This window comes from Coregonus clupeaformis, unplaced genomic scaffold (assembly GCF_020615455.1).
Source record: "Coregonus clupeaformis isolate EN_2021a unplaced genomic scaffold, ASM2061545v1 scaf0471, whole genome shotgun sequence".
NCBI lineage: Eukaryota > Metazoa > Chordata > Actinopteri > Salmoniformes > Salmonidae > Coregonus > Coregonus clupeaformis.
The window spans coordinates 23,611-46,391 of NW_025533926.1; the positions used below are offsets into that span (position 1 = coordinate 23,611).

The 22,781-nt window shown below is 43.5% G+C and overlaps 1 protein-coding gene across 2 annotated transcripts in view; it reads left to right on the forward strand.

Moving 5' to 3' along the window:
* Positions 1-22,781, forward strand: part of sema5bb (sema domain, seven thrombospondin repeats (type 1 and type 1-like), transmembrane domain (TM) and short cytoplasmic domain, (semaphorin) 5Bb) — a 77,774-nt gene that overhangs the window by 19,962 nt on the left and 35,031 nt on the right. For both annotated transcript variants that reach the window (XM_041899120.2, XM_041899119.2), the window contains exons 2-4: positions 11,740-11,960; positions 15,837-15,936; positions 16,113-16,158. In XM_041899120.2, coding sequence (XP_041755054.1) covers positions 11,768-11,960; positions 15,837-15,936; positions 16,113-16,158 — 339 coding nt within the window. In that variant the 5' untranslated portion in view covers positions 11,740-11,767. The remainder of the gene's footprint in view (positions 1-11,739; positions 11,961-15,836; positions 15,937-16,112; positions 16,159-22,781) is intronic.

The window sequence follows — 22,781 nt, forward strand, 5'->3', positions numbered from 1 at the left end:
AACTCGATGATCTACGGTCGAGACTATCCTAGCAACGGGACATTAAAAACTGTAATAGCTTATGTTTCACCGAGTCGTGGCTGAACGACGACACAGATAATATAGAGCTGGCTGGGTTTTCCGTGCATCGGCAGGACAGAGTAGCTACGTCTGGTAAGACGAGGGCCGGTGTGTGTGTGTGTGTCTATTTGTCAATAACTGCTGGTGCGCAATGTCTAATATTAAAGAAGTCTTGAGGTATTGCTTGCCTGAGGTAGAGTACCTCATGATAAGCTGTATGCCACACTATCTACCAAGAGAGTTCTCATCTATATTATTTGTAGCCATCTATTTACCACCACAAACCGACGCTGGCACTAAGACCTCACTCAACGAGCTGTATATGTCCATAAGCAACCAAGAAAATGCACATCCAGAAGCGGTGCTCCTAGTGGCCAGGGACTTTAATCCAGGCGAATGTAAATCTGTTTTACCTAATTTCTACCAGCATGTCACGTGCAACCAGAGGAAAAAAACCTCAAGACCACCTTTACTCCACACACAGAGACGCGTACAAATCTGACCATAATTCTATCCTCCTTGTCCTGCTTACAAGCAAAAACTAAAGCAGGTAGTACCAGTGACTCGCTCAATACAGAAGTGGTCAGATGACGCGGATGCTACGCTACAGGACTGTTTTGCTAGCACAGACTGGAATATGTTCCGTGTTTCATCCAATGGCATTGAGAAGTATACCACCTCAGTCACCGGCTTCATCAATGAGTGCATCGACGACGTCATCCCCACAGTGACCGTACGTACATATCCCTAACCAGAAGCCATGGATAACAGGCAACATCCGCACCGAGCTAAAGGCTAGAGCTGCTGCTTTCAAGGAGCGGGAAACTAATCCGGACGCTTATAAGAAATCCCGCTATGCCCTCAGACGAACCATCAAACAGGCAAAGCGTCAATACAGGACTAAGATTGAATCCTACTACACCGGCTCTGACACTCGTCGGATGTAGCAGGGCTTGCAAACTATTATGGACTACAAAGGGAAACCCAGCCGCGAGCTGCCCAGTGACGTGAGCCTAACAGACGAGCTAAATGCCTTTTTATGCTCGCTTCGAGGCAAGCAACACTGAAGCATGCATGAGAGCACCAGCTGTTCCGGATGACTGTGTGATCACGCTCTCCGTAGCCGATGTGAGCAAGACCTTTAAACAGGTCAACATTCACAAGGCCGCAGGGCCAGATGGATTACCAGGGCGTGTACTCAGAGCATGCGTGCACCAACTGGCAAGTGTCTTCACTGACTTTTTCAACAGGTCCCTGACTGAGTCTGTAATACCAACATGTTTCAAGCAGACCACCATAGTCCCCGTGCCCGAGGACACTAAGATAACCTGCCTAAATGACTACCGACCCGTAGCACTGACGTCTGTAGCCATGAAGTACTTTGAAAGGCTGGTCATGGCTCACATCAACACCATTATCCCAGAAACCCTAGACCCACTCCAATTTGCATACCGCCCCAACAGATCCACAGATGATGCAATCTCTATTGCACTCCACACTGCCCTTTCCCACCTGGACAAGAGGAACACCTACGTGAGAATGCTATTCATTGACTACAGCTCACCATTCAACACCATAGTGCCCTCAAAGCTCATCACAAAGCTAAGGATCCTGGGACTAAACACCTCCCTCTGCAACTGGAGCCTGGCCTTCCTGACGGGCCGCCCCAAGGTGGTAATGGTAGGCAACAACACATCTGCCACGCTGATCCTCAACACCAGGGCTCCTCAGGGGTGCGTGCTTAGTCCCCTCCTGTACTCCCTGTTTACCCACGACTGCGTGGCCAAGCACGACTCCAACACCATCATTAAGTTTGCTGACGACACAACAGTGGTAGGCCTGATCACCGACAACGATGAGACAGCCTATAGGGAGGAGGTCAGAGACCTGGCAGTGTGGTGCCAGGACAACAACCTCTCCCTCAATGTGAGCAAGACAAAGGAGATGATTGTGGACTACAGGAAAAGGAGGGCCGAACACGCCATTCACATCAACGAGGCTGTAGTGGAGCGGGTTGAGAGTTTCAAGTTCCTTGGTGTCCACATCACCAACAAACTATCATGGTCCAAACACACCAAGACAGTCGTGAAGAGGGCATGACAACACCTTTTCCCCCTCAAGAGACTGAAAAGATTTGGCATGGGTCCCCAGATCCTCAAAAAGTTATACAGCTGCACCATTGAGAGCATCCTGACTGGTTGCATCACCGCGTGGTATGGCAACTGCTCGGCATCCGACCGTAAGGTGCTTCAGAGGGTAGTGCGTACGGCCCGATACATCACTGGGGCCAAGCTTCCTGCCATCCAGGACCTATATACAGTGAGGGCAAAAAGTATTTGATCCCCTGCTGGTTTTGTATGTTTGCCCACTGACAAAGAAATTATCAGTCTATAATTTGAATGGTAGGTTTATTTGAACAGTGAGAGAGAATAACAACAACAAAAATCCAGAAAAACGCATGTCAAAAATTTTATTAATTGATTTGCATTTTAATGAGGGAAATAAATATTTGACCCCCTCTCAATCAGAAAGATTTCTGGCTCCCGGGTGTATTTTATACAGGTAACAAGCTGAGATTAGGAGCACACTCTTAAAGGGAGTGCTCCTAATCTCAGTTTGTTACCTGTATAAAAGACACCTGTCCACAGAAGCAATCAATCAATCAGATTCCAAACTCCCCACCATGGCCAAGACCAAAGAGCTCTCCAAGGATGTCAGGGACAAGATTGTAGACCTACACAAGGCTGGAATGGGCTACAAGACCATCGCCAAGCAGCTTGGTGAGGTGGTGACAACAGTTGGTGCGATTATTTGCAAATGGAAGAAACACAAAAGAACTGTCAATCTCCCTCGGCCTGGGGCTCCATGCAAGATCTCACCTCGTGGAGTTGCAATGATCATGAGAACGGTGAGGAATCAGCCCAGAACTACACGGGAGGATCTTGTCAATGATCTCAAGGCAGCTGGGACCATAGTCACCAAGAAAACAATTGGTAACACACTACGCCGTGAAGGACTGAAATCCTGCAGCGCCCGCAAGGTCCCCCTGCTCAAGAAAGCACATATACAGGCCAGTCTGAAGTTTGCCAATGAACATCTGAATGATTCAGAGGAGAACTGGGTGAAAGTGTTGTGGTCAGATGAGACCAAAATGGAGCTCTTTGGCATCAACTCAACTCGCCGTGTTTGAAGGAGGAGGAATGCTGCCTATAACCCCAAGAACACCATCCCCACCGTCAAACATGGAGGTGGAAACATTATGCTTTGGGGGTGTTTTTCTGCTAAGGGGACAGGACAACTTCACCGCATCAAATTGACAATGGACGGGGCCATGTACCGTCAAATCTTGGGTGAGAACCTCCTTCCCTTAGCCAGGGCATTGAAAATGGGTCGTAGGTGGGTATTCCAGCATGACAATGACCCAAAACACACGGCCAAGGCAACAAAGGAGTGGCTCAAGAAGAAGCACATTAAGGTCCTGGAGTGGCCTAGCCAGTCTCCAGACCTTAATCCCATAGAAAATATGTAGAGGGAGCTGAAAGTTCGATTTGCCAAACGTCAGCCTCGAAACCTTAATGACTTGGAGAAGATCTGCAAAGAGGAGTGGGACAAAATCCCTCCTGAGATCTGTGCAAACCTGGTGGCCAACTACAGGAAACGTCTGACCTCTGTGATTGCCGACAAGGGTTTTTCCACCAAGTACTAAGTCATGTTTTGCAGAGGGGTCAAATACTTATTTCCCTCATTAAAATGCAAATCAATTAATAACATTTTTGACATGCGTTTTTCTGGATTTTGTTGTTGTTATTCTGTCTCTCACTGTTCAAATAAACCTACCATTAAAATTATAGACTGATCATATCTTTGTCAGTGGGCAAAAGTACAGAATCAGCAGGGGATCAAATACTTTTTTCCCTTACTGTACTAGGCGGTGTCAGAGGAAGGGCCAAAACATTTCAAAGACTCCAGTCACCCAAGTCATAGACTGTTCTCTCTGCTACCACACGGCAAGCGGTACCGGAGCGCCAAGTCTAGGTCCAGAAGGCTCCTTAACAGCTTCTACCCCCAAGCCATATGACTGCTGAACAATTAATCAAATGGCCACGGGGACTATTTACATTGACCCCCAGTGTTTTTATACTGCTGCTACTCTCTGTTTATTATCTATGCATAGTCACTTTACTCCTACCAACATGTACATATTACCTCAACTAACCTATACCCCCGCACATTGACCCGGTACCGGTACCCCCTGTATATAGCCTCGTTATTGTTATGTAATTTTGTGTTACATTTTATTTTATTTTTTACTTTAGTTTATTTAGTAAATATTTTCTTAACTCTATTTCTTGAACTGCATTGTTGGTTAAGGGCTTGTAAGTAAGCATTTCACAGTGAGGTCTACACCTGTTGTATTTGGCGCATGTGACAAATAACATTTGATTTGATTTGTAGGGTGAGGTTGACATTAGACACTGATCTTGGGTCAGGGTGCCCTTTGGGACGCATCCACCGTAGGAAGGTGTCAGTCTGAATCCTGGGCTGAATGTTCTCTCTTCTGCCTGATAGCACCCATTAGCTGAGTGACTCGGGGACCAGGGAGACAGGGACCAGGGAGACGGGGACCAGGGAGACGGAGACGGGGACCAGGGAGACGGGGACCAGGGAGACGGGGACCAGGGAGACGGGGACCAGGGAGACGGGGACCAGGGATGCAGGGACTTAGGGAAGCAGGGACTCAGGGAGACAGGGTCCAGGGACTCCGGGAGGCAGGGACCAGGGACTCAGGGAGACAGGGACCATTATCCAGGCTCAGCTGTACCACTCTGAAGCACTGAGTAGATGGAGACTTGCATCAAGCTTTTAGAAGTCAAAAAGATCAAAGTGATCATGCTGTTTTGCTGTATTGTTGGTTTTCGTGGAAGGTACATAAAGGCTTGGATGGGAGGCGAGGCATGTATAGATGTAGGATCTTTATTTGATCACCCTGTTGCTTCATCAATATTTTCCTGCTGTGAGAAAGTGGTCAAATTGAGATCTTATATCTGTACGTTGCTTTTGGCTGTTGTTCCTCGATATTTTGAAACACTTAAATGTACTATTGATGTGGCATACTGTCCCAGATGAGATATGACATAATTAAGTGATAATGCCAGAGAAGCCGGTGTTTTGGAGGATATATTGGCTGTTGTTAGGCCCGAGACGAAGTTGTGCCAATATATCCTCCAAACACCGGCTTCGAGGGCATTATCACTTTTATACAACGGGTTACCAACATATTCAAATAATGATTGACATATTTTAATTAAAAACATTATTTTGATGAATTTATTCATACTATTTGATCCTTCCATGAGATATAGTCACGACACAAATCTAGGGTTTCTACCCAAGCCGGCTGGTTGTTCGTACTATCGGTTGGGTTGCCAGATCCAGTCGTTAAGTTTCTTTGTTCTAAATCTATGGAGTTGTTCATTCTAAATGTTATTTTGCCATGATGGCTGGCAATGTTCTTATCCCTTGCTTGCTAGCAACTTTGGCGAATACAGTCACGTCAAACAGTGCAGCCAGAATAATAGCAAATTAGCTGCATTTGCGTTTGTTTAAGCTGTTGTCTAGGGATTGTTTTGGGATACATCCATAACAATGAGCTAATGAGGCACAATTTCCCCTGGCATAGAAAATGTGCTCACTCACCAGGACACTGTTCAGAGGAGCTAGCCAACTACACAGCTAACACAATCACTTCAAACTGAAGCTGGAATGATGGCAAACTAACCGCATTTCGTGTTTTCTATTGGCATTTCTTTGTATACAGTGCCTTGGGAAAGTATTCAGACCCCTTGACTTTTTCAAAAGAAATATACGTTACAGCCTTATTCTAAAATGGATTACATTTTAAAAAATCCTCAGCAATCTACACACTATACCCCATAATGACAAAGCGAAAACAGGTTTTTAGAATTTCCAGAAGGACAACCATCTCTGCAGCACTCCACCAATCAGGCCGTTATGGTAGCGTGGCCAGACGGAAGCCACTCCTCAGTAAAAGGCACATGACAGCCCGCTTGGAGTTTGCCAAAAGGCACCTAAAGACTCTCAGACCATGAGGAACAAGATTCTCTGGTCTGATGAAACCAAGATTGAACTCTTTGGCCTGAATACCAAGCGTCACGTCTGGAAGAAACCTGGCACCATCCCTACGGTGAAGCATGGCGGTGGCAGCATGAATGTCCTTGCGTGGCCCAGCCAGAGCCTGGACTTGAACCCGATCGAACATCTCTGAAGAGACCTGAAAATAGCTGTGCAGCAATGCTCTCCATCTAACCTGACAGAGCTTGAGAGGATCTGCAGAGAAGAATGGGAGAAACTCCCCAAATACAGGTGAGCCAAGCTTGTAGCGTCATAGCCAAGAAGACTCAAGGCTGTCGTCGCTGCCAAAGGTGCTTCAACCAAGTACTGAGTAAATGGTCTGAATACTTATGTAAATGTGATATTTCCGGGTTTTTTAAATGATAAATTAGCAAAAATGTGTCATTATGGGGTGTGTAGATTGATGAGGGGATTATTAAAAAAAATCAATTTTAGAATAAGGCTGTAACATAACAAAATGTGGAAAAAGTAAAGGGGTCTGAATAATTTCTGAAGGCACTGTATAGCCATAAAAATTATGCTTGATTCATGATTTCGACTGGCTGAGAAAAGCTGCCAGCCTGTCTGTCTCGTCCCGACTCCCGACATATTCATTACCGTAGGACAGCTGGAGATCTAATTTCAATATTGAAACAATGTTGCAAATGTCAGAGAGACATACAGCAAGGTTTATACAAATCTCCGCCGTTGAAAACCAAACTCTAGCCTAAAATAAATATGAGATAATGTCTAGATGCTTTTTACAGTGTAGATCTAGTATATAAATTGCCTGGCTGGTCTGATGAGACAGTGGATTCAGATGGAACAGAGTAAATAGGCATTTGAACGTCATAGCCTTAGCCGGTGGTAACTTGTGGAATAGACACCGGCTGGAATGCGGTTTTAACCAATCAGCATCCAGGATTGTATACTGTCTGATACAACATTCACAGTCTTAGCCCTATCATATACAGTACAGTATATAATTCATTCAAAGAATATCTCACTGATTCATCTCATTGTTGGTCATGACAATGTGTGTCTTGAAGATGTAGCTTGATAGTAATGGTATGGATATGGAAAGGGTACTCTGTCCTCCCTGTCCTGCATAGACAAGGCTCCCTGCCTTCTTAAGGAAAAATTTAAATAAATTATCCTACTCCACTCACGCAAAGTAACCTTGTTTATGTGGTTTTAAACAGACGCCTTGCCAGCATGTAGAATGTTAGGTTGAGTTAAAACAGGGACTAGTTGTGGTTGCCTGCCAGTAGTAGGAGCCATTTAGCCGGGACAGAGTGAGTGTGAGGCGAGACTTCACAGGCCTGTGTTTAGCTACAGCATTAGAGGGAACAACAGAACACAACAGGTCAGGGCAGGAAATCAATAAAGACTTCCTGAATCCACACACACTGGTGATTTACAGGGAAACATTGTTAGTTGGAAGGAGTTGTTAGTAACAGGCCACTGGAGCCTGGACTGGGACTTTGTCCGCACGTGTGCGTTCTCCTTTCTGAGATTACATGGAGTGAATTATTTTTTGCAAACATTCAGGAAAACTGGGAAGAGTTTGGGAAGAGATTATGAGAAGATTTGGTGATGATTTGGTCTCATAAAGAGTTTTCATTATGAGAAGTGCATTGTATTTATTTATTTACCATTGCGATAGGAATCTCTTTTTCAAGGGAGCCCTGGCCAACAGGTAGCAGCATAATGGTGTATATTGTGGTGTAATTTCATATTAATACTTTTTCTTCGAAGTTAACTCTAGTTCCTAGATATTTGTTGCTCTCCAAATCCTATTAATTCCTTTCTGTTTTGTCCATAAAACCAACATTTCATTTCCCAAACGAGGCATTTGTTCAGAGTTTGCTGAAACCCCTGGACAACCAACCCCTAATGTAGTTACGATGTTAATAATAGATTGATAGAAGGAATACTTCTCTGAGAATTAGCCATAAGTGAAATAGTTGACACTATGAAACCTTTATCAAGGCACATTTCTAGGAACTGACAGTATGGTGTAGTAGTTGTTGTGTCTAGACTTTCATTGGCCAAAAACATGTAAAGTAAAGTTTGATTGGTTCTCAGTTTGCCAAGACTTTTCCTTGTCTACTTGAAACATCTCATGGTTGTGAGAGTAAGGGGGGATAGAGTCTGTCTGTCATGACTTGCTTTGCTCACTCTCCAAAGACAGTTCAGTATCATTCCATGTAAAGGTTTTGGTCCCACTTTAACCAAACAACCAATTTAAAACCCTTTTTAAGACCTTCACAAATGCTTCACAGATCATTCATAAGTAAATGCTATGTAAAGGATGATAAAAAGGTTATGCCACATCTCCAGATATAGCCTCAACAACTGTTATATAGTATGACTTTGCTTATAAATCACTTGTGAAGCATCTACGAAGGCCTTATAAAGGGTTTACAAAGCCTTCATTAAGCGTTGACTTCAAAGATGTTGTTTGTTGACCATCTGGTCATTAAGTCACTGTTAGCAGCACATCCTCATTGTTCCATATAGTATATACAGTACTGTAACCCCACGGCTGTCCCAGACAGGCCACCAACGCAGCGGTCTATCCAGGCCTTCCATCTTCCCAGGGGGGTTGTCACCACGGTTGACACATCATCTCTCGCTCTACCCAGTAGTTAGACTGTTTCATCTTTCACAGATGATCACATTTGATACTTCCATAAAAGGATTTGGCATCCGTATAAAGGACCTTTATGTGCTTTTATAACGCATAGTTCTCTGCGTTCTTCTTTTATATATTCCCCTCCCTCCCTCGCCTGTCTCTTTCACTCTCTCTTCCTCTCTTTGGTTAAGGCTCATATCTGAATGGAGCTGGATCATAGAAGGGCTCTAGAGATGCCACCCCTGGTTTGGGAGTAGGCTTTAGAGGGATTTGGTGGGTCTGGGCCATTGAGGTGGATTAGACATGGTCAATACAGACCTGACTTTAGGGGGTCTGGAGAGAGAGGAGGGAGGATGAGACAGCATAGGAGGACTGTCTGAGGTAGCCCAGATGAGAACGGGTAATGCTAATTAGAAGAGGTGGAGGGGAGTGTGTGTGTGTGTGTGTGTTAGGGCTACAGCTACAGACCCCCCCTTATCAGGGCCATGTCTGCCTCAGAAACCCCCCAGGCTACAGGGCAGACCAGCCCCCATGCTGCCCTGACTGTCTGGACCAGCCCCTACTCTCCCATGTCTGAAGTCAATCATGAGCTCTGAACTACTGCAATTCTCTCTCTCTCTCTCTCTCTCTCTCTCTCTCTCTCTCTCTCTCTCTCTCTCTCTCTCTCTCTCTCTCTCTCTCTCTCTCTCTCTCTCTCTCTCTCTCTTATTTATATATATATATATATATATACCCTCCCTTCTCTCATCCAAGATACCTGACACACACACCCCTGGCAGCTGCTTGGCCCCCAAACACCAACTCATTAAAGTCGTGGCTGAACGCCTCTTATGGTTCACTGCCAACATTAATGATCAACTTCACTTTGTTAAAAACTCTCCTTCAGCTCTACAACAAGGACATTAGAGAGAGAGGGAGAGTGAGAAGGAGCATGCCTGCCTGCCAGCTGTGTGTGTGTCCACTTGCATGTGTGCATGTTCATTGGATGTGCGTGTGTACGTGCAAGCGTGATTGTGTGTGTGTGTTTTCCTCTGTGATGTACAGTACAGTGTGTGTGCCAGCTTCTGCTGTTGCCCATGGTGATAGCGGGGCATTAGGCACCCAGATGGTTTTAGACTGGACTTGGTGCCAAGTTGCCAACTCCAGTGGTCTCCGGGGCTGCTGTGAGCAGCTAGCTAGGGCCAGATGTTTAGGACTGCAGCAACTTACGCTTCACGCTTCCTTTTCCCTTCACTTGCTCTAGATCTTTAAAGAGGACTGATGGTTCCACATCTGTGCCCACAACGTGCAAGAGAGACACACGGTTGAATAACTACACCAGAAGTTTACAGTAACAGATGTAGTGTAAATGTCTGTCTGTCTGTCTTGGGGGTGTTGGGAGCAAAACAGAAGAAGAATGTCAGTCTCTGATAGACTAATATACACTATTCTATTTTATTATATTCTATACTATTCTATACTAAACTATTCTATACTAAACTATACTATACTATACTATACTATACTATTCTATACTATACTATACTATTCTATACTAAACAATTATATACTAAACTATTCTATACTATGCTATTCTATACTAAACTATTATATTATATTCTATACTATTCTATACTAAACTATTCTTTTCTATTCTATACTAAACGATTATATACTATACTAAACTATTCTATACTAAATTATTTTATTCTATACTAAACGATGATATACTATACTAAACTATTCTTTACTAAATTATTTTATTCTATACTATTCTATACTAAACTATTCTATACTAAACTATTCTATACTATGCTATTCTATACTAAACTATTCTATTTTATTCTATACTATTCTATACTAAACTATTCTATACTGTGCTATTCTATGCTAAGCTATTCTATACAATTCTATACTAAACGATTATATACTATACTAAACTATTCTATACTAAACTATTCTATACTAAGCTATTCTATACTAAACTATTCTATTTTATTCTATACTATTCTATACTAAACTATTCTATTCTATACTATTCTATACTAAACTATTCTATTCTATAATATTCTATAATATTCTTATCTATACTAAACTATTCTATTCTATAATATTCTTATCTATTCTATTCTATGAAAATAGGCCATTGTTCTCTTATTCTATCTGCTAGGAACACTGTCGCTCCTCCATGTGTTCTTAAAGGGGATGGAGGTGGACCTCACACCGTTTCCTCAACCCCTGCATGTCTAGCTTCATACCACACACCGTTTCCTCAACCCCTGCATGTCTAGCTTCATACCACACACTGTTTCCTCAACCCCTGCATGTCTAGCTTCATACCACACACCGTTTCCTCAACTCCTGCATGTCTAGCTTCATACCTCACACAGTTTCCTCAACCCCTGCATGTCTAGCTTCATTTGAATGAATGTGTGTGATTATCAGTAATGACAGGATAAGTTTGCGTCTGGGGGTTTGGGATAGGGGGAGTAGCTCAATTACTGTTGCGTTGCTATAACCTTTGACCCCGCTAAGGTCATCTGGGTCAGCTTTGGTGGCCACTCACTCCAGCTCTGCACAATGTCAGCACACTAGACAGGTGTCAACCGGCCAGCCCATAAAATGGTCAAAAGTACAAGGCCCAGAGGTCAGGAATGCTAATCTGGCATAGAGATAGAGAACATTATATTATCTATGGTTTGTGGTGTTCAGTTGACACGCTGCTCTTTGTACGTTTATATCCGATATCTTTCATGGAGTAAAAATATCAAAAAGCTCAAATACATTTTATACAGAAGGCATTGTTGCTCTAGGTGTCTTTCGCTGCACTTTACTGTCTAAGCGGTGATTGGATGTCTGTATGTATGTTGCAACCAGTCGTCATTGGCCATGTGTATGTTTGACTGACCGCTCTGTCCTTTCTCCCTCAGGTGTGTCCTGTGAGGACCAGTTAGAGGTATGGTGGGTGTGGTTGGCCCCGTAACCATGGTGACGTCTCTGCTGGAGGTTGTGTCCCTTCCTCCCGTTGGTCTACTGCTGCTCCTCTGCCTGCCACTCTGTCTATGCCAGCAGTCATTGGTCAACTTTGAGAGCCCGTCCCCGCCCCCACCAGAGTGTACCAGGAAAGTTCATCCCATCGTCCCATACAAAGGTGAGCACATAAGGTACTTTGAGCATTTGCTTGAGTCTGCCTGTTGTGCCAGATAGTTGGGGTTTGCATTTTTGAGAGTATACAATTGGTTCCACTGCGCCAGGCAACTCAATCAAGCATAGCTAAAGTATTTAAAAGATTTCCAATACCATTTAGTAAATCTACTCCTTGCAGCATTCACTAGCATAATCATTCCAATGAGACGTTTCACAATGGTCTGCTATTCACTGCTATCTCCTCTGAGGATTCTGCAGCCTCATCCTTTTCAATCACGCCTCTGCCCGTAAAGCTAGCTATAGGGGTCTGGCCCAAGAGAAACCAAAAGGACAGCAACATTTTTGATTGTAGATAATTTGACTCCTCTCATTTCTGGAGCCTTTTCCCTTTTAGAGAGCTATCTATTCTTTCTCTCTTACATCCCAAAAAACTCTCCCTCACTCCTCCCCTCCACACTGAGAGAGAGAGAGAGAGAGAGAGAGAGAGAGAGAGAGAGAGAGAGAGAGAGAGAGAGAGAGAGAGAGAGAGAGAGAGAGAGAGAAAAAAAAGAGAAAGAGAGAGAGAGAGAGAGAGAGAGAGAGAGAGAGAGAGAGAGAGAGAGAGAGAGAGAGAGAGAGAGAGAGAGAGAGAGAGAGAGAGAGAGAGAGAGAGAGAGAGAGAGAGAGAGAGAGAGAGAGAGAGAGAGAGAGAGAGAGAGAGAGAGAGAGAGAGAGAGAGAGAGAGAGAGAGAGAGAGAGAGAGAGAGAGAGAGAGAGAGAGAGAGAGAGAGAGAGAGAGAGAGAGAGAGAGAGAGAGAGAGAGAGAGAGAGAGAGAGAGAGAGAGAGAGAGAGAGAGAGAGAGAGAGAGAGAGAGAGAGAGAGAGAATTTCCACGTCTGTTAGAACTTGTCTGTCCTTTGCCAGGATGCGCCACCTCTCAGGGGTGTAGTTTCTGAGAGAGGGGGGAGATGACTGTCAGATGGCTCAACTGTCAATCATCAGACACTTGGCACACTTCTCACATATGCTGGTCCAATGTGGCTGAGACTGCCATCACTATGGACCTCAGGGAATAGGGCTGTCTGCTATTGTTGTCTTAATGGAGGCCGGATGGCCACCTTTGATGTGGGTGGGGGCCACAAAAGATTTGAACTCATCATGAGGGGCCGCAGTGGCTCGCAGTTACTTTTGAGGGCCCTAAGTGACATTTTGTTGTTTGAAATTTTCTTAAGTTACATTTTGTTTTCTCCCCATATGACTGCGACGAGAAGAATTTGACATTTTCGAGTAATTTCCTGCAATTCTACAGATTTTACCATGGGGTGGAGATTTTTAATATGATATCTGAGTAAGAGTGACTAACAAAATCAATTGGGGCCCCCGGTCGGTAATTTCACCATGATTACTACAAGTTTAGATAGCTGGATAGACTAACTTACCAATATAAAAAATGTTAGCTGACACGGCCTGTCAGTGACTGATATATATTTTGGGGGTGGAGTTGATCGCAGGCCTACAAAAGGGGGGCCAACAGTTGCTCATCCCTGCTGTAGACAAACATTGATATTGACTGAAGCCATTCAGATCCAGGTGACATTGTATCAAGCATGCCTGTATGTTGCTGTACATTTCCCTATGAGAAATGTAAGTATTCAATATATTTATACATTTAATCTATCCACTAGAGAATACAACTGTAGGCACTGCATGTTTTGACCTGTATTGTAATGGTCACTACTACACAAATGTTGTGTTTGTGATAACAAGGTCAGACATTTTGTAAAGAGCTCAAAGCAGCAATAATAAGATCTGCATTCAGAAGGATTTACTGCTGCTGTGTTGTGGATGTTTATGGTGTGATACGAATGCCGTCAGAAGTTGTGTGCCATTTTTCATTTTTAATATCGCCTTCATTGAAAGATCTCAGTGGGACTAACCTTTATGCAGGATACAATTTCTAATTTTTAACGAGATAGACGGCAAGTCATTATTCCTACCCAGAGGGAGCATTTAAGGTTATTTTATGGACAAAGAACCAGAGGTCTGTTTTAACAGTGTGAGGTTTAAGATAATAGTGTCACACCCTGGCTCTGGGACTCTATATGTTGAGCCAGGGTGTGTTCATTCTATGTGGTTTATTTCTATGTTGGGGGTTCTAGTTTGTCGTTTTCTATGTTTGCCTTAGTGACTCCCAATCAGAGGCAACGAGTGTCAGCTGTTGGCTGGTTGTCTCTGATTGGGAGCCATATTTAACTGTCTGTTTTTCACTTTGTGTTTGTGGGTTTTTGTTCCGTGTTCGGTCATTGTCACCGTGGACTTCACGAGTCGTTTCTTGTTTTGTATTTTGTTTGACACTTTAACTAATTAAAGTATGTTCGTTCAACACGCTGCGCATTGGTCTCTCCCTGACGATCGTGACAAATAGTGGTTCTGATTAACAGTCTGTCTGTGTTAGCGGAGTGGTGTGGAGTTTCACGGTTTACAATACTATCTCAATGGCTGCTGCTTTTTTTATGTTACAGTATTATGATTTTGAAATACACTTAACATCACCTGTCCTCTGTAGAAATGATCTATATATTAAGCTGTTGCTGAGATACAGTATATTTAAGCAATAAGGCCCAAGGAGGTGTGGTATATGGCCAATATACCACGGCTAAGGGATGTTCTTACGCACAACGCAACGTGCCTGGATACAGCCCTTAGCCGTGGTATATTGGCAATATACCACAAACCCCAGAGGTGCCTTATTGCTATTATAACATAATTAGAGCAGTAAAATTAAATGTTTTGTCATATCCGTGGTATATGGTCTGATATACCACAGCTGTCAGCCAATCAGCATTCAGGGCTCGAATCACCCAGTTTATATTGAACTTTATTGCAAGAATCTAGTGTAGGCTGATATCACGTCCTAGCTTGGGTAGCCTGTAGGAGAACGTCATGCTCGCCTTCTCTGACTTTCCAATTTGTTTTGAAGTTTTGTCTCTTTATCTCCTCAAATTAAAGTCTCCAGTTGGACTCATCCAGGCTAAACTGTTTATATTTGCCCATCAAGCAGTCTTTCGATTGGTGCAGAGCCCTGAGCCTTGGCTGTTTTGACTGGGTGTCGGGTTGCATTAAGATCAGGACACCAAAACAAACCCTGCCTTTATTGCTTTGGATACATCCTTCCTTCCCCCAAAGACATCTCTCTTTTCTCCCCCCCCAAAGACCTCTCTCTCTGTCTCCCCCCTCCCTCTCCCCCCCCTCTCTCTCTCTCTCTCTCTCTCTCTCTCTCTCTCTCTCTCTCTCTCTGTCTGTCTTCCCCCTCCCTCTCTCCCCCCTCTCTCTCTGTCTCTCTCTCTCCCCTCCCCTCCCCCTCTCTCTCTCTCGCTCTCTCGCTCTCTGTCTCTCTCTGTCTCCCCCCTCCTCCTCCTCCTCTCTCTCTCTCTCTCTCTCTCTCTCTCTCTCTCCATCTAATGAAGCAGGCTAGCGTTAGCTCAGCCTCTGGTAAGGGTCAGCATGCATTTCAGCACAGGGCTCAAGGAAGAGATTATCTGCTGGTTGACGGCTTTTGGTTTTGAGCCATCCGCTCTCACAGTCGCACTGATCTTGATGTGATACAGATGTGTCAACATGCTACTGTGTTAGCCTGCTACTGTCATAATGGATATACAGGAGCTGGTTTGAACTGATGCCTCATGAAAAACCAGTAGGTCACACTGTGAAAGGCTCATCCCTATATTCCAGGTAAAGCGTCAGGGGAGAGACATTTCACACATCTGTGAAAACCCAGTCAGAGCAAGGCCTGAGCCAGCGACCGTTTGCTGTCGGTTTCCAAACTGACTGGATGTTCACACTCTTGTTTTACCTCCTCGTACTCCTCCTCCTCTTCCTCCCTTTCTCTTCCTCCTTTCAGCGTTGAGTCCCTGGATGTCAGGATTCTCTCGTCCCGGAGTGAAGGACTTTTCCCAGCTGATCCTTGACCTGACCAGAAACCAGCTCATTGTGGGAGCCAGGTGAGATACACGCACACGCACAAACCCAAGCATACACACACACACACACACAGACCACCTATTTTTAGATGTACACACACACACACACACATCCAACACAACAGACTTTTGCTTGTTTTTTACTAACGTAGAATATGCCATCATGTTGGTTAGAACTCTGTCTCTTCTATCTTCAGAAATCACCTCTTCAGACTGAGTCTCAGTAATGCTTCTCTCTTACAGGTAAGCAGTTCACAGCTCTCCATTCTCCCACTATTATTTCATACCACATTACTTAGGGCTGTTTTCATTCTTCCAAATGGTAGCTAGGCAACGATACAGTTTGTTGAAATGGTAGAAGAGACCAGACACATCAGAGTAACTGTTGGCCAGTAGGGGCCGTTCCTTAGCCTAGCGGGGGAGCGGGGGAGCGGGGGAGCGGGGGCAGGAATGTCAACACTCTGGGGGTTTACTGGGCCAGATTGGTGTTTACCAGTAACATCACACAGGAACGGGATCTACCCAGCTACCTTTACTCTGCCGCCTCACTCTCAAATTGCACCCCCTCTCTCAATTCAAATTCAATTTCAATTTAAGGGCTTTAATGGCATGGGAAACGCATGTTAACATTGCCAAAGCAAGTGAAGTAGATAGTAAACAAAAGTGAAATAAACAATAAATATTAACAGTAAACATTACACTCAGAAGTTCCAAAAGAATAAAGACATTTCAAATGTCATATTATGTATATATACAGTGTTGTAACAATGTGCAAATAGTTAAAGTACAAATGGGAAAATAAATAAACATAAATATGGGTTGTATTTACAGTGGTGTTTGTTCTTCACTGGTTGTCCTTTTCTTGTGGCAACAGGTCACACATCTCGCTGCTGTGATGGCACACTGTGGTTTTTCACCCAGTAGATAAGGGAGTTTATTAAAATTGGGTTTGTTTTCGAATTATTTGTGGATCTCTGTAATCTGAGGGAAATATGTGTCTCTAATATGGTCATACATTTGGCAGGAGGTGCAGCTCAGTTTCCACCTCATTTTGTGGGCAGTGTGCACATAGCCTGTCTTCTCTTGAGAGCCAGGTCTGCCTACGGCGGCCTTTCTCAATAGCAAGGCTACGCTCACTGAGTCTGTACATAGTCAAAGCTTTCCTTAAGTTTGGGTCAGTCACAGTGGTCAGGTATTCTGCCACTGTGTACTCTCTGTTTAGAGCCAAATAGCATTCTAGTTTGCTCTGTTTTTTTGTTAATTCTTTCCAATGTGTCAAGTAATTCTCTTTTTGTTTTCTCATGATTTGGTTGGGTCTAATTGTGTTGTTGTTGTTGTCCTGGGGCTCTGTGGGGTCTGTTTGTGTTTGTGAACAGAGCCCCATGACCAGCTTACTTAGGGGACTCTTCTCCAAGTTCATCTCTCTGTAGGTGATGGCTTTGTTATGGAAGGTTTGGGAATCGCTTCCTTTTAAGTGGTTATAGAATTTAACGGCTCTTTTCTGGATTTTGATAATTAGCGGGTATTGGCCTAATTCTGCTCTGCATGCATTATTTGATGTTTTTCGTTGTACACAGAGGATATTTTTGCAGAATTCTGCATGCAGAGTCTCAATTTGGTGTTTGTCCCATTTTGTGAATTATTGGTTGGTGAGCGGACCCCAGACCTCACAACCATAAAGGGCAATGGGTTCTATAACTGATTCAAGTATTTTTTACCAGATCCTAATTGGTATGTCAAATTTTATGTTCCTTTTGATGGCATAGAAGGCCCTTCTTGCCTTGTCTCTCAGATCGTTCACAGCTTTGTGGAAGTTACCTGTGGCACTGATGTTTAGGCTGAGGTATGTATAGTTTTTTGTGTGCTCTAGGGCAACGGTGTCTAGATGGAATTTGTATTTGTGGTCCTGGCAACTGGACCTTTTTTGGAACACCATTATTTTTGTCTTACTGAGATTTACTGTCAGGGCCCAGGTCTGACAGAATCTGTGCAGAAGATCTAGGTGCTGCTGTAGGCCCTCCTTGGTTGGTGACAGAAGCACCAGATCATCAGCAAACAGTAGACATTTTACTTCAGATTCTAGTAGGGTGAGGCCGGGTGCTGCAGACTGTTCTAGTGCCCTCGCCAATTCGGTGATATATATATATATATATATATATATATATATATATATATATATATATATATATATATATATATATATATAAAGGGGTGGTTGTCCCACTGGCTATCCTAAGTTGAATGCACCAATTTGTAAGTCGCTCTGGATAAGAGTGTCTGCTAAATGACTTATTTGTTGAAGAGGGTGGGGCTTAAACTGCATCCCTGTCTCACCCCACGGCCCTGTGGAAAGAAATGTGTGTGTTTTTTTGCCAATTTCAACCGCACACTTGTTGTTTGTGTACATGGATTTTATAATGTCGTATGTTTTCCCCCCAACCCCACTTTCCATCAATTTATATAGCAGACCCTCATGCCAAATTGAGTCAAAAGCTTTTTTGAAATCAACAAAGCATGAGAAGACTTTGCCTTTGTTTTGGTTTGTTTGTTTGTCAATTAGGGTGTGCAGGGTGAATACGTGGTCTGTCGTATGGTAATTTGGTAAAAAGCCAATTTGACATTTGCTCAGTACATTGTTTTCACTGAGGAAATGAACTAGTCTGCTGTTAATGATAATGCAGATGATTTTCCCAAGGTTGCTGTCCTTGCGTATCCCACGGTAGTTATTGGGGTCAAATTTGTCTACACTTTTGTGGATTGGGGTGATCAGTCCTTGGTTCCAAATATTGGGGAAGATGCCAGAGCTAAGGATGATGTTAAAGAGTTTTATAGCCAATTGGAATTTGTGGTCTGTATATTTTATCATTTCATTGAGGATACCATCAACACCACAGGCCTTTTTGTCAATTTTTGTCAAGGGCTTTATTGGCATGGGAAACGCAAGTGAAATAGTTCATATACAAAAGTAAAATGAACAATACAAAAATGAACAGTAAACATCACACTCACAAATGTTACAAAATAATAAAGACATTTCAAATGTCATATTTTGTGCAAATAGTTAAAGTACAAAAGGGAAAATAAATAAACATAAATCTCTGTCTGTTTATCTGTCACGCCCTGGCCTTGAGAGACCGGTTTTCTTTAGTTGGTTTGGTCAGGGTGTGAATTTCTATGTGTATGATCTAGATATTCTAGTTCTATGTTGGCCGGGTGTGGTTCCCAATCAGAGGCAGCTGTCGATCGTTGTCTCTGATTTGGGGATCATACTTAGGCAGCCATGTTGCCTACCTATGTTGTGGGATCTTGTTTCTGTGTGTTTGACTTGTTTGATGTTAGCCTGTAGAATTTCACGTTGCTTTTGTTCTGTGTTTATTCTATAAACGAACATGTACGCATACCATGCTGCACCTTGGTCCAATCCTGTACTCAACGAACGTGACATTATCTCTTTGTTTATCTCTCTGTTTATCTCTGTTTATCTCTGTCTGTCTGTCTGTGTCTTGTCTGTCTGTCTGTCTGTCTGTCTGTCTGTCTGTCTGTCTCTCTCTCTGTCTCTCTCCCTTGTCTCCTCTCCCTCCCCTGATCCCTACTCTGTCATTGCTAAACAGATGTCCATAGAGCTGTTGATCAATTTGATGTCAGTCATGAACTTTCAGTCAGATTTGTCCTGAGGGTCGTCACGTCATTGCTTTCTTGGGATAATACCCATCAAATGTCTCCCTAAAATCAATCGGAATAAGCTGTTTTGGAACTGTCACTGTGCTGCAGAATGCATAAATGTCTGCCTGTCCATTCGTCTGTCTGTCTGTCTGTCTGTCTGTCTTGGGGATTTTATAAATATATTATATCTCTTACAATGGCTCCTTGATATGTCCTTAACTGTATGAATTGCTTTTCATCAGTATACAACTGAAGGACATACTGTGAATATTACAAAGAACCTCTCTCCTTTAATGATATGATTGGAGCGTTTTTTCCCTACGAATTATGATCCATTTGTACCCATGGATACAAGGGACTATGATTTTATTTGGAAGTTCAAGGATGACTACATATAACATGTAATAAATTATATAAGGCTATTTTACAATTTCAATATACAGATGTAGGATCTTAATTTGATCACCCTTTTGCAGGAGAACTTGTAGTGTATTTGAGGTTTAAAAAGGCTTCTGAAGTTTGTAATTTCCCACTTTGAAAGAGTTAGGTTTAAAATCTGATTTTATGACTTTGTGGCTGTGCCAGCTAGTGACCAATCAGCAGCGATGCCTCCAGAACAAGATTCATGATGAAAAACGCTAATATGCTACAAAAATGGGCATGAATTATAATCCACATAATAATTCAAATTTCCTGTTGCTGCAGGATTTTTTTCCTGCTGTAGCAAACTGGCTCAAATTAAGATCCTATATCTGTACCATTATCGCCAAATGTTAAACGTGGCTTAAAAAAGTACTGAACTATGAAAAGGTGTGAAAAAATGGGCATGTAGACAGTATACATCCAGGTACGTAAGGAGTGTCCTCGAACAATAAAGCCACTGACTGTCTCAATAAAAGTCTCATATCATTCATCAGTGCTACACTGAATGAACGGACAAGGAGCAGGCTGGGGGAGGGAGGGACATGTGTGACTTTGGAGGCCCTGGTCGGCCTATCAGAGCAAGCGAACCATGAATGACACCTCTGAGAACCAACTCCTTAATCGACCACTGCACCAGAGGACACAATGGCATTATGCAAACACAGGGAAGGGTTTTCAGTTTGGTCATTCATTCACGCTGATCTTTAGAAGTAGATTTGGGAGCTCCGTTGTCAGGGGTGACTGAGGGAAAGACTTGGTGGGAGTGGGAGTGAGTTTAGCAGTGAGCTTTCACAAGGCTGAGGCTGGTTTCAGTGGCTCCATAGTAAAGCACAGTGAAAGGCTACAGTAGACTGTAAGGTGTGTCAGTGGAAGGACTCCCCTTCAGTTTGAGGGTCTGACAGATATATTGGTTTTATAGGAAACAGGAAATAGTTTGTGCAGGCCAGCATTGTAATGGTAGGACACACACCGATTTATTTATAAGCTATTTTAGTTAAATTAAATTGCAGTCTTGGGCAATTTTGGGCCTTCAGATGTGCACAAAATTGTATTTACTACGTTTGTTTACACTGATATTTACGGTGTAAACAAACCTTGATTTGCAGTTTCAGACAGTTTACCAGAACTATAATAACATTTGTCCCCAAGAAATGAGGTGCTGCTCTATTGAAAATTCTGATTCTGCTTTTCAATCACTCAGCTTTCTTCACCACAATGAAATTGTATGAACAGAGATTACAGTTGAATCATATACTATTCTTATGCCAGATTACTCAGACATTTGTCACTTACTGAACCCAAAACACTATTCTGCAACGTTCCTAGAAAGTTATATGCAAAATAACCATAGGGGAACCACGTGCAAATGTTGTTAGAACATTTTGTGCTAGCTGGATGACGTGTTTTTGTTTTGCCCTGTGGTCAAGATCCAATGGTTGTAGCCATGGTGATTAGACTGGCGTGATTGAGTTGGTGGGAGTAGCCATGGTGATTAGACACTTGTGATTGAGTTGGGGGGAGTAGCCATGGTGATTAGACACTTGTGATTGAGTTGGGGGGAGTAGCCATGGTGATTAGACTGGCGTGATTGAGTTGGGGGGAGTAGCCATGGTGATTAGACACTTGTGATTGAGTTGGGGGGAGTAGCCATGGTGATTAGACACTTGTGATTGAGTTGGGGGGAGTAGCCATGTTGATTAGACTGGCGTGATTGAGTTGGGGGGAGTAGCCATGTTGATTAGACTGGCGTGATTGAGTTGGGGGGAGTAGCCATGTTGATTAGACTGGCGTGATTGAGTTGGGGGGAGTAGCCATGTTGATTAGACTGGCGTGATTGAGTTGGGGGGAGTAGCCATGGTGGTTAGACTGGAGTGATTGAGTTGGGGGGAGTAGCCATGGTGATTAGACTGGAGTGATTGAGTTGGGGGGAGTAGCCATGGTGATTAGACTGGAGTGATTGAGTTGGGGGGAGTAGCCATGGTGGTTAGACACTTGTGATTGAGTTGGGGGGAGTAGCCATGGTGGTTAGACTGGAGTGATTGAGTAGGGGGGAGTAGCCATGGTGGTTAGACTGGAGTGATTGAGTAGGGGGGAGTAGCCATGGTGGTTAGACTGGAGTGATTGAGTAGGGGGGAGTAGCCATGGTGGTTAGACACTTGTGATTGAGTTGGGGGGAGTAGCCATGGTGATTAGACACTTGTGATTGAGTTGGGGGGAGTAGCCATGGTGGTTAGACTGGAGTGATTGAGATGGGGGAATCAGTGTAGCTCAGTTGGTAGAGCATGGCGCTTGCAACGCCAGGGTTGTGGGTTCGATTCCCACGGGGGGCCAGTATGAAAAATGTATGCACTCACTAACTGTAAGTCGCTCTGGATAAGAGCGTCTGCTAAATGACTAAAATGTCAAATGTAAATGTAACGTCATATGTCTTGCATTAGCTGTGCAAGTGTGCAAACAACAATTCATAGTTAACAGTATACATGCATTATACACTACATTGCCAAAAGTATGTGGACACCTGCTCGTCAAACATCTCATTCCAAAATCATGGACATTAATATGGAGTTGGTCCCCCCCCCTTTGCTGCTATAACAGCCTACACTTTTCTGGGAAGGCTTTCCACTAGATGTTGGAACATTGCTGTGGGGACTTGCTTCCATTCAGCCACAAGAGCATTAGGGAGGTCAGGCACTGATGTTGGGCAATTAGGCCTGGCTCGCAGTCGGCGTTCCAATTCATCCCAAAGGTGTTTGATGGGGTTGAGGTCAGGGCTCCGTGCA